At 35.7% G+C, this 12,812-nt stretch overlaps 2 protein-coding genes across 2 annotated transcripts in view; one reads left to right on the forward strand and one right to left on the reverse strand.

The window, feature by feature from the left end:
• LOC126816853 (uncharacterized) overlaps positions 1-257 on the reverse strand; it is a 71,741-nt gene extending 71,484 nt beyond the window's left edge. The window contains exon 1 of the mRNA XM_050543629.2: positions 181-257. The gene's annotated coding sequence lies outside the window, so the exon portion shown is untranslated. The remainder of the gene's footprint in view (positions 1-180) is intronic.
• Positions 258-1,907: 1,650 nt separating this feature from the next.
• On the forward strand, positions 1,908-10,851 carry LOC126816869 (ubiquitin-like domain-containing CTD phosphatase 1). Its single transcript, XM_050543664.2, has 9 exons — positions 1,908-2,106; positions 3,630-3,721; positions 4,729-4,814; positions 5,990-6,105; positions 6,755-6,853; positions 7,048-7,184; positions 7,530-7,643; positions 8,300-8,427; positions 8,621-10,851. Exons 1-9 carry the CDS (start codon positions 1,944-1,946, stop codon positions 8,667-8,669), a joined length of 984 nt encoding a protein of 327 aa, XP_050399621.1. The 5' UTR covers positions 1,908-1,943; the 3' UTR covers positions 8,670-10,851.
• The last annotated feature ends 1,961 nt before the right edge of the window (positions 10,852-12,812 follow it).

Below are 12,812 nucleotides of genomic sequence, written 5' to 3' on the forward strand. Positions count from 1 at the left end.
GCAGGACGTTAAAATTATACAGATTCAATCATGAATTTTATTTATTGACTGTCATAAAGTTTTGGAACCTATTGCTGTTGTTAACCTGTGATTTGTCACGTGTATAAAATAAGGTGCAGTTAGTACAAGTCAAACATAATAAACAACAGTATGTATATATACTAACTATTTACTACTTACCTGTATTCCAACTTTACCTTTCTTTTTACGGATTCTTGCGTATTAATATTCTAATATTTCTCAAGATAAAAATAATAAACTCTATTCAATAATGTTTATAGTCTATCCGCATTACACTAATACTGGGTTTGCTGATATATAAATGTACTTATTATCCTCCTTCATATCAACCTGTCTAAAATACAATACATCTCTCACCTTTTGATATGGGTCACGTGGTGCGTGGGCGGAACGTGAAACATTCTAGGCCCGTCTTCAAAGTCAATAATTGAAAAAGAATCCTCCCCTTAGGACCGTATATTGGAAACGATGAAAGTTAAAGCTATGTAGATCGTCACATTCTTCGGGAATGAATTTCTGCTCCTTTATTTGTCGAATTCTTCTTTGTTTTCACTGATATTTCAAATTTGCAAACAACTCTTTTGAAAGAAGTAGTTTGCCGAATTTGCATTGTCTTCGCGTGTTTGAGGAACTAATAAAACAGCTTAAAATTGTACGGGCCGTTTAAAGTACTATGTCAAGCAGAATACAAAAATATTTCCCATTCCTTATCTTCAAATATATGCGCCCAAGATACCGGTATCGACCACTATACAGGAATTGTCATAGGGGGTGAGAGAGAGAGAGGGAGAAATGGGGTTTAACGTCCACTCGACACAAACTAGGTCATTTCGGGACTAACATATGGTTTAATTTTATTTCAATAATTCGCTTGCGCGTAGGGGTCTTTAGCAGTGGGAGGAAACCGGAGGACCCGGAGAAAACCCACGAGGTTGGACAGGCGACCCTACTCCTTGCCACGTACAACCGGGGATTCGAAACCACGCCAGTTGACTCATGATACTTATGATACAGCGCGCGCACGCTAACCATTCAACAACCCAGCCCCCCGTCATAGGGGGTGAACAGTGGCCTTACACCGATAAAGGCCTCCGTACAACGTTTACCAATTAGCATAACCACCTATGAATGATATTTGATGAAATCAGTGAGACACATCAATAAAGTTAATTTTTTCATGTATGTTGGCAATGTTTAGTTGAAAATATTGAAAATTTGTTAAATTACCGACACCATAGTTTTATTCCAGGCAATGAAGCCAAATGTGTAAATATTATTGGGTTAAAATATTCAGCTAAGGGTTTTAACTGCAATTCGCGTTTTATTTATTTTTGTTTAAACATAGTCTAATTTTTACTTTTTGTTATTGATAATGTTTGTAATTTAAAAATATTTATTTTTGAAAAAGATGTTTTTAACATTTCAAGCCAGGAGTTTACCATTTCCAGCGGAACCTTGATAATTTTAGCACATTAAAAGAATCTTTCGCAGGTAGAAATGTCACTTTCTTTGCAAAATTCCCTCCACTGGCGTAGACAAGAGTCGATATTTTCTATCGTGTGTTAGTCCTGATATAGTTAGGAAAGAGAAGGAGTTTGACGTTTGATCGTCAATAAAGAGCTAAGGGAGGCAACTCCATTAAATCGAGCAAGAAAAGTTACAATTTGTTACACAAAAAAAAGAGGCCAAACTCGAACAATGGAATGGATAGGTTAAACTGCTCAAAATAAACTAATTATCTAATTTAAAGGCAAGGGCATCGGGGTTCGACATAATAAAGATAGAATAAAATGCCATTAAAGTCAATATAGCAGCAATGTACCTTTGATCGTGGAACTTTAAGACTGGTAGGTCGAGGTGAGAGATGACGTAAAAACCGGAAGCAGGTGCTCGCTGTAAAAATCAAAATAAAGCAGACGGAAATGGCTAACGAAGTGGGAGATTTGATTGTAAAATGGAGCGGCCAGGAGTATTGTATTGTTGGTTTATTAGAATCAGACACAATTTCAGACTTAAAAGCAGCTATTTACAAGCAGACCAATGTTTTACCTGAACGACAGAAATTGTTAGGCCTGAAAGTAAAAGGTATCCAAGCATGGAATGCAACTGAAATAAACAAAGAATAAGCGGAAAACGAAATAAACAATTTATATTTGTACTTTCAAATGATCCAAAGTAATTTTGTTGTAGATTTAAAATTAACTGAATTAAGCAGACATGATATAATATAACAGAAATATATTTATCTTATGAAATTCGTGGAAAATGACACAATTTTTTTTATTTACTTCATCGCTATAATACAGGCGATTTAAAGTCATGTCATTGTCAATTATGGACAGTGCATATTTATCAGATTCTGAGATCGCTTCACCAGATGTACACTATTTACTACCAAGTATTTATCAGGAGAGAATTGTTTAATTATGTAACTGTGGACACAAACACTATCAGTTAGGGGTTGGTGGGGGTGGAGGGGATTGAGACACAACAATTTCAAAGAACATGTATATGTACTGTACTAAATAAAATTCATAAACAATAATTTATAAAAAGATAAATTAGCTGAGTCTAGATTTCTCTTTATTGACTGGGGGGTTGGATGGCTGAATGGTTAGCGTGTGCATGCCGTATCATAGAGTCTGTCATTGAGTCAACTGGCGTTGTTTCGATTCCCCGGTTGTATGTGACAAGGAGTAGGGTTGCCTGTCAAACCTTGTGAGTTTTCTCTGGGTCCTCCCACTGCTATAGACCCCTAGCCACAAGTGAATTATTGAAAAGAAATTAAACCATATGTTAGTCCCAAAATTATCTAGATGCTACCCCCCCCCCCCTCTCTCTCTCTCTCTCTCTCTTTATCGACTTAATAGCATCTTTGAATAAGTTTAGTGTTAATTTGTTGAGTATATTTATTGTGATGAGTTTGATAGTATAATTCTGCTGTTTGACAAGGACAGCTGTGTAGTCATTCAGATGATACTAAAAACCTAGGTCCTATGTATACATTGGCGTGCATGTTAAAGATATCTTGGCAGTTGGTATTCGATATAAGAGTAGGCCATAGTGCTGCTGCCTGGTCAAAATTACCCTCATAGCACTCTGTATGGTGTATGCCCATCTTCATTAGCCCAGTCAGAGCAGAACAGTAGGACGTTAAACCCCATTTCATTTCATTTCATTTATAATTCTACTGTCCTGCTAGCTCATTGCTAAAAAAGCTATATTACCATCCAACTACTTCCATGTTAGCTCCTGCAAGCTACAAACAGTGTAATAGTAATATTATATATGACAGTACCAGTACTTTAGCTCTAGCTCTCTGCTACAAACACTGTATGTCATTATAATTCATCGTAAGGCCTGTCATTGAGTCAACTGGCGTGGTTTCGAATCCCCAGTTGTACGTGACAAGGAGTAGAGTCGCCTGTCCAACCTCGTTGGTTTTCTCCGGGTCCTCTGGTTTCCTCCCACTGCTAAAGACCCCTATGCGCAAGCGAATTATTGAAATAAAATTAAAACCATATGTTAGTCCCGAAATGACCTAGTTTTTGTCGAGTGGATGTTAAACCAATGCTATTATAGTAAAATATATACCTTTTATTCCCCAGGTAAATTACCAGATAAAGAAATACAGTTATCAAGTTTACAACTGAAACCTAAAACAAAACTTATGATGATGGGAACAAGAGAAGAAGAATTGGTAGGATTCAGTCATTGAAATATACATTTATACATGTATCTATATCAAAAGTTTGGGAATCAATTTATGATATAATTACAAGACAAGAGGAGATAGTCATTCAAACATTACTCTAAAATACTGGTAGCTGACTTACCTTTTTGCAGCAATTAAAGGGCAACCACACAATATATTAAACAGATTCTTACAGAATGCTTATTCAGCATCTCAAATTGCAACATTCTGACTAAACAAATTGTAAAATTCAAACCATTCACGGTATTACATGTATGTAAAGCTTACTGGTACAAATGAAAATTTATACCATTAAAATGAAGCAAGTCATATTTACTTTGAACTAGCCCCCCGTTATCCACAAAATGTATGTGAAATAGCTTTATTTTACCTCCAGTTCCAACAAGGTGATATCGTAGACAACATTTCCACAGAAAGTTGTTAGTAAATTATACAGTAGTAATTAATTAACAGGTGTTTTTAACTAGGTGTAAACATGTCACTTGTGAATGTGTGACTAATTCTAATACCCATCTCTATTGAATACACAAACCTAACCAATATTTGTGTATATCATTAATTAGGTATAGAAAGTGGTTTGAAATTATATAGAGTAGTCATTAATTAACAGGTGTTTTTAACTAGCTGTAAAAGATGTCACTACTGGTGTATAAATGTAACTAATTCTAATACCCATCACTATTAAATACAAAAACCTAACCAACAGGGGAAGAGAGAGATGGATGGATGGATGGAGTTTAACAGGACCAATTTTATTTTTATTAGTAAAAGCCATTTGTTCACGGCATCAATTTTAAAGTGACATTTGTGCCCATCTTAATTCCGATATGGAGTGTGGAGCCGTTTAAACTCATGAGGGAATTTAATAGAACTCCTCTCCGAAGATTTTCAAGGGGAGTAACTGATACAAACCTGAAACACATTATGTATTGTTCTGGATTTTTTGATAATTTATTTTAACAAAATGTTTGATCTTATTTGAATGTTTCCAGGCCAAAGTAGCTGAACCACCAGAAGATATGCCAGAAGTTGTCAATGATTTTGATATTGAGGAAGATGAAATAGCCATAGAAAACAGGTATATAATAATAATTGATTTATATAGCGCCAACAGTTCAAATCAGCGAGCTGCTCTCGGGCGCTTTACATAAGTACAACTAATAGTAATATTAAATTACAACAATCACAACACACTAATCCATAAAAAAGACATAAACATAAAACGGAGAACATTATTTAGTACACATGGTAAAAGTCTGACACAAACACAGCTAGAACCGTATTCAATCAGTTGTATATTTGATTAAAAATTTTGGTTTTGATATACTTTTTAAAACCTTTAATAGAATTTGCGCTTTTGGTTTCGTTTGATATTGAATTCCATAACTTCGGAGCACCGACGGCGAAAGATCTATCACCGGGGTTGGTTTTTGAAAAGGGCTTAATTAAGAGGTTGTCTGATTGTGATTGAAGGGTTCTCTAAGGTTTCAAATTACTCTATTGCGAGCGAAGATATTAGCCTTTGAAGGTTTGACAAGACGTGTGCAATAATTTCAACCACTGTACTGGTTGTTCGAAGCTAAGCCTTGCTCCTCCATTATTAGCTTAAATCAAAATATGGCTGAACTGTTCTAATCTATTTAATATTGGAGAAATCCGATGCCATCGAGAGTTGATTATGGCCTCAATAAGTTAATTAATGTCTAATTAATAATTTAGAAAACATTTCAGGCCTAAAGAAAGACCTGCAATAGGCAGATTTAGCTTTTGCATAATGTATGTTTAACAATTGTTTTACGTATATGTCGAATTTGTGTTGCAGAAGTCAGGACTCAGGACTGCGTCTTATTGTTGAAATCACCTGTCATGTCAATCGATTTGTAGGCCAACATTTTATTTCTAGCCACTGCTTGTGATTAAAAAAGATCATCATTGTTCACAGAAAAATCCAATTTTTTGTATCTTTCTAGCTTAAATTTTCTCCGCCTTGACAAAATAACGTGAGGGAAAATGACCTCTACCTTGCATAGGCACTTGGAAGTATGCAGAATACATGATTTACTGGTAGATTGAGACAACATTTCCCACAGGTCCTTGCATGTCTACATGAACAACCCGACTCACAGTTACAATATACACTGACATATGACTGTATTTTGTTTAGAACAATATTCATTATAGTCAAAAATTAGACCATTTGGGCTGGAGTGACCAATACTCTCTAAAAGTATTAATTGTTTGTATTTATTGCAGAGAAGAGTTTCTAGCTAAGATTGAGAAAAGAATCAAAGATTATGAAATCAAAATATTAAATGAACCAAGAGAAGGGAAGAAATTATTAGTATTAGATATTGATTATACTTTATTTGGTAAGATTTCGTTATTGTTATATCATCTGGTTGGATAGTCCATTGAACATTTCAAATAATAAACAACAAACTCATATATCAAATCACATGCATTCAGTTATCAAGATTGATAGAACTTTCACCTTGTCAGAGATGCAGGATAGAGGGTCTGACAAGGCCAACTGTCTTGTCGTTCGGATGGGACAAAAAAACGAGGTCCCGTGTACACATCGGCGTGCACGTAAAAGACCCCTTGACAGTTGGAATTCGATATAAGAGTAGGCCGTAGTGCCGCTGTCCGGGCAAAATTTCCCTCATAGGGGTGTTGGATGGCCGAATGGTTAGCACGTGCACGCTGTATCACAAGATCTATTGTTGAGTCAACTCGCGTGGTTTCGATTACCTTGTTGGACGTGACAAGGAGTAGGGTCACCTGTCCAACCTCGTGGGTTTTCTCCCACTGCTAAAGACACCTACGCGCAAGCAAATTATTGAAATAAAATTGGATGATGTGTTGGTCCCGAAATGACCTAGTTTGTGTTGAGTGGATGTTAAACTTCATTTCTCTCTCTCTCTTTGATATTAAAACTTGTTCTTTTCTAAAAATCATCAACCAAAATTATGTAGTCTGGTATTTTTTTTTTTTAGTTTAATGAATTGTATATTTTAGATCACAGATCTGTAGCTGAAACACCTAATGAATTAATGAGACCGTATCTACATGAGTTTTTAACCACAGCTTATCAATATTATGATATAGTCATATGGTGTAAGTTTAATACTTATATTATAACAGCTGGGAGTTGGAACCCTAATAAAAATAATCTATAGTTATCCAAATATTTAGATTACAGTTGACAAGCTAATTATTGAAATAAAATTGAACCATATGTTAGTCCCGAAATGACCTAGTTTGTGTTCAGTGGAGTGGACATTTCTCTATCTTTGTCTATTTATTTATAGCTGCTACTGGTATGAAGTGGATTGAAACTAAGATGAATGGTTTAGGTGTCAGTAAACACAGTGATTATAAAATCGCCTTTTATTTAGATAGTGATGCTATGATATCTGTACATACGCCCAAATATGGTCTCATAGATGTAAGTTACTCTAGACTTTCTTTCATAGAACTGGATGGTAAGTAAGTTTGATAAAAAATTCATTATAGACAGACATGATGTACATTTCCCTATCAAGTCAAGGAAACAAAATTCCATACTTCTGGTACATAGAATCTTGATCAGGATGGTGTGCATAGTCTTTTGGAAGGGAAGGAAAAACCAAAGTCCTCCTTGTCCTTTTGCCTTGACAGTTGTAAATTAAAGATGGGTGGACAGAAAATCCTGGTAAATAAAGATTGCCATCGAATACAATTACTGCTTATTACTGAGTGACGTGTCAATGCGGCTTTGCTAGTGTTTATCAAGCAATGCTATATATTTTAGGTGAAACCACTAGGTGTAGTATGGGGAAAGTTTAAACAATGGAGTGCTGCTAATACTATTATGTTTGATGATATTAGAAGAAATTTTATAATGAACCCACAGACAGGATTACGGGTAAGTGTTTTTATAATCATAAGTATCTTTTGATTGACCTTCCTCCGATTTCCAGAGAATCTCTGAATCGGAACCAACAGTAGGTTTCTCTAGGTCAACGACCGGCTAATTCTTAAAGATTCTTGCAAAATATTTTCCTAAATCTTCAACAAATTCGTTTCAGTGTTTTAACTTGTTGTACATTAGTTAATATTCCTTCAATAAATCTAATTTATTTAAAAAGAACACTCTTCTCACGACAGTAAATTTATAAGTGTGTTTTAAGGGACTTTTGATATCCGAGGGCTTTTTTAATTTGTGTTTTTAACAATTTTCAAGTGTAAATAATTTAATTCAATCAACCTCTCCATATATCATATTTATTGTATTGGACGTTAAATCTGTAATAAACAACAACAACAAAGGGGATTGTCATTTCAGGAGGTAGATTCTTACGAAAATTGCCACAATTTTAGTCTTGGTAGAGCTAAAGGTTCATTTCATGGCACTATACCTCAGACAAAATTGATATCAGATTTACTTCCAAGATAATTGTTAATTATAATATCTAATCAGATATATTTATGATGGAGGAAAGATGGTATTAACACCTGCCCTGCCATCTAGATCTCCTTATTTTGTTATTAGACTGACAAAAATGTTCCTTTTTTTTTCAGATTAAAGCTTTTAGAAAAGCTCATTTTAATCGTGAAAAAGACACAGAACTTTTAAAACTGAGTAAATATTTAGAAGATATAGCCTCAGAAGATGATTTCACTAAACTTAATCACAAAGAATGGGACAGGTAAGTGAAATATACAGAGTAAAACGAAATTTTGAACTATAAAAAACGAAACGAAATAGAATCTGTGTTTTAATCAGATTGTAACCAACACTCAAATGTCAATCTGAGACTTCCGTTAAGTCAGCATTTTATTTTTTCACCCGAGTCAAAGATGCCGTTTAAATCTTTATTCCAGTATAGTTTTATATTGTAGGTATAGACCCAAGAAGATGAAGTCCAGTTCTTCTACCCAAGATTCCTGATAGAATATACTTGTCATGTATTAATACCATCTCTACACAAGAATATATTCATCATACCATCTCTAGGATGTATTGATAATACGTAACTCATTCGTTAGCTGTCACAAATTTTCAAAGAAGCCACTCAATGCTGTTTTTAATATGGCCTTGCCAATGAACAAAGGTTGAAATGACACAAAAGAAGTATTGTAATAAATGGAATAATACCTCGTGCAATACTGAAAATATTCGTTCAAATTATGCTTTGGTTTTTCTTAATCCATGATTTCTATATCGTGTAAAAAAGATGCCTACATTACAAATGAGGCAGACATGATTTGTCTACTCTCCCTTCCAGAAGATCTCTACTGCGCACTTCATTTGGACTCTTCCACACTCAGAAGTTATTCCGTCTCTTCCAGTCCTTACCTAGAAAAGACAGAAAACCAAATGGCGGAATACCGCAACTTTAGATATCATTGACGTATATGACGTCAATGGTAGATAAACTTATCTGGAAGAGCTTCTACTGCTTCTGGAAGTGACAAATGGAGTTGGTCTACTATGTGGTAGTAAGTTGTATGAGAGCTACATGGGCAATAAACTGTGAGGCAGCAAATATATTTAAAGTATTACATGTATGAGGCTAGAGTAATGGGGACTATATAATCACTCTGTAATTGGAAAGACATTTCTGATTCATCTGCACTGAAAAAACTCTTAGCACTGGGGCCGGTCTAAACTACTACTCCTTGTAGCGCCCCAAACTGCCACAGTCACATAAATAGCTCTAGATTTGTTTGAGCCAGTCCTGGGAGGAGTAATTTTAACCCTTAAGCATTGGGACCAGTCAGAACTACTACTGTACCGGGTAGCGCCCTGAACGGCCCCAATCAGATAAATAGCTCTGGCTGTATACTAGTTCTGCTTGTCTGCGATATCACCTTGGTGGAAGCGGACGTTAGATAAAGCTATTTCACACATACTAGTTCTGTAACTTGGGCTGTTTGATGCGTTGTAGGTAGAAGTAATTTTGACCTGTTTCGAAAATGGTCAATTAAACTTACCGGTAAATGTAACTAATACCACATGTTAAATGTTTAAACTATTGTAATTGGATGTAACTGTGTTATCGGAGATTTGTTCTTACTTAATCCGGCCATGTTGTAATATATTGTAAGTATTATTCTACGCATGCCCTTATAAAAGATGTGTGAATGTTAAGGAAAGGTGTTAACACATTGACTGGTCTCTGCCGACATGATAAAAATACTGGTGAAATGAAATGAAATGAAATGGGGTTTAACTTCCTACTGTTCTGCTGCGAACTGGGCTAATGAAGACGGGCATGCACCATACAGTGTGCTATGAAGGAAATTTTGCCGGGACAGCGGCACTACGGCCTACTCTTATATCAAATTCCAACTGTCAAGGGATCTTTTACGTGCATGCCAATGTATACACGGGACCTCGGTTTTTCATCCCATCCAAACGACTAGACAGCTGTCCTTGTCAGGCCCACCGCTCTGCGTCACTAACAAGGGGTAATCACGCCGAAAAATCTGGATGAGAGATAGAGAGAAATGGGGTTTAATATCCACTCGATATTGTGTTTGTGTTTGTGAATTATATATCTACCTGATCATTTCCATGTGTTAAAATTCTTACTTCATCAGCAAAGTTGATGCTGAAAAGTAAAATCCCATTTGATTTCATTTCCTGTTAAAATTCTAGATAGCGATACTCGGTAGTTGAGATTTGTGTAAAATTTGCTCAAGACCAATTAAATTCTATCATGTTAAAATTCAGTCTTTATCAGGGGAGAAAAGTATGATGTCAAATCCCATTTCATTTCCTATTAGAATTCCAGCAACAGATGATTAGATTTTTAAAAATTTGCTCCAGAGCCAATAATTTCCAAGCTGTTAGAATTTTGTCTTCATAAGCCAAGTTTGTATAGAACAGTAACACATTAAATCCCACTTGATTTCATTCATTAACAGAATTCCATCAACAGACCGTTAGGAGTTTTGTAAAATATCCAAAGGAGCGAATAATTCTGGCCAGTAGCTTAAACCAATAGAATTGTCAGTCAATGTGTTAAGAATATATTTTATTTAGCTTGTGTTTTATGTATATTTTGGTTGATATATAAATATATACATGTATGTTTTATATGAGTGGAAATAAACACATCTATAAGAAAACAGATTGATGTTTTTAATTCTGTTGCAATAACTTTTACAGAGAGAGAAAAATGGATTTTAAAGATACATTATGTAAGATTTAGATAATTCGAAAATAGATAATGTAAAATTAATAATTTGGAAATTTCATTCAAGTTACTCTATTGCCAGCGAAGATATTAGCCTTTGAAGGTTGACAAGGCGTGTGCAATAATTTCAACCACTGTACTGGTTATTCGAAGCTTAGTCTCGCTCCTCCATTTTTAGCTTAAATCAAAATATGGCTGAACTGTTCTAATCAGTTTAATATCAGAATTATCCGATGCCATTGAGAGTTGATTATGGCCTGGATAAGTTTTAACTTAATGTCTAATTAATAATTTAGATAACATTTCAGGCCTAAAGAAAGACCTACAATAGGCAGATTTAGTTCTTGCATAATGTATGTTTAACATATTGGGACTATCAATATGGTACCATTTCATTTCAACAAATCGCTTTCAAGTAGGGATCTTTATATAGCAGTGGGACTAAACCCACGAGGTTCATCAGGCCACCTTACTCATGTGACACAATGACAGACCTGATGATCTAAAGCGCACACATTAAATCACTTGACCAGCCAAAATTTTATACACAAATATTTAATATGGTCTTATATTGTCATCACCTTTGTCCGTCATCCGACCATTTCACAGGTCAGAGTCCTTTATGGATATTTTTAAAATCTGTAGAGATTCTTTATTGGATTATGACTCATAAGGGCAGCCCATATTAAAATTCTGAATTTTTCAAGCGCATATTGAGGAGTTGTCCCAACCCAGATAGAGTAGATTTATGATTGATTAAACGCAGCGAATATGTTTCAGCTGCCATGGTTGGTTGAAATACTTTCTTAATCAGTCAGAGGCGTTGGATGGCTGAATAGTTAGCATGCTCTGTATCATAAGGTCTGTCATTGAGTCAATTGGCGTGGTTTCGATTTCCGATTGTATGTGACAAGGAGTTGGGTCGCCTGTCCAACCCTTGTGGGTTTTCTCCGGGTCCTCCGGTTTCCTCCCCTACGTGCAAGCAATTTATTGAAATAAAATTGAACCGAAATGACCTAGTTTGTGTCGAGTGGACTTTAAACCCCATTTCTCTCTCTCTCTCTCTACTCAGTCGATTATTGTCACAATTCTCGGGTTTGAGGTAATTCAATTCCAAAATGTTCAATCAAAATGAAATGAAATTAGATTTACCATGGTTCGTTTCTCCTGTAATGGAGCTAATGAAGACAGACATACACCATGAGAGAAATTTTGCCAGGACAGCAGCGTTTTTCCCAAATGCCATGTTCTTTTTAATGTATATGTCAATCTGTACATAACTGGACGCTGTTCCTTGTCAGGCCCTCCATCCTGCACTACAAACAAGCAGAAACTAGACTGGAAAATCCAGCGACTTCAGGGGTGTGTCCAAGAATTTGAGCAGCGGGAGGATGGGGTCCAAGGTGGAGACAAAGTCACAGTTGGGGGGAACTACTCATAATTTGATAAATTCGGAAACTTTGAGACAATATTTCTGCTGATTTAGGTGCATATATGTATAGGATTACAGTGGAGTGAGTCAAAACGGTGTTATTTCCATGAATGTGGGAGAGAAAAAATATTCTCTACACCAGTGGCAGACCCCCTCTGGACCCTCCCTCGTGGACACGTGTCTTGACTTATCTCACTGAGCCACTGTGGCTCCCAAATAGATTACAACACACAATGCAAAATGGCTGTCTAATACTAAATATATATAGAGAGAAATGGGGTTTAATGTCCACTCGATACAATATATGGTTCAATTTTATTTCAATAATTTGCTTGCATGTAGTGGTGTTTAGCAGTGGGATGAAACCCTAGGACCCGGAGAAAACCCATGAGGTTGGACAGGCGACCCTATTTCTAGTGACAACGCCATTTGACTCAATTTACAGACCTTGTGATTT

Source organism: Patella vulgata, chromosome 3 (assembly GCF_932274485.2).
Source record: "Patella vulgata chromosome 3, xgPatVulg1.2, whole genome shotgun sequence".
NCBI lineage: Eukaryota > Metazoa > Mollusca > Gastropoda > Patellidae > Patella > Patella vulgata.

Excerpts from the sequence above, each read along its gene's own strand:
- LOC126816869 (XM_050543664.2), top strand. The coding sequence starts at position 1,944 with ATGGCTAACGAAGTGGGAGATTTGATTGTAAAATGGAGCGGCCAGGAG. Across the intron at positions 2,107-3,629 it reads GTTAGGCCTGAAAGTAAAAG|GTAAATTACCAGATAAAGAA; the intron begins GTATCCAAGCAT and ends TTTATTCCCCAG. Across the intron at positions 6,106-6,754 it reads TATTGATTATACTTTATTTG|ATCACAGATCTGTAGCTGAA; the intron begins GTAAGATTTCGT and ends TGTATATTTTAG.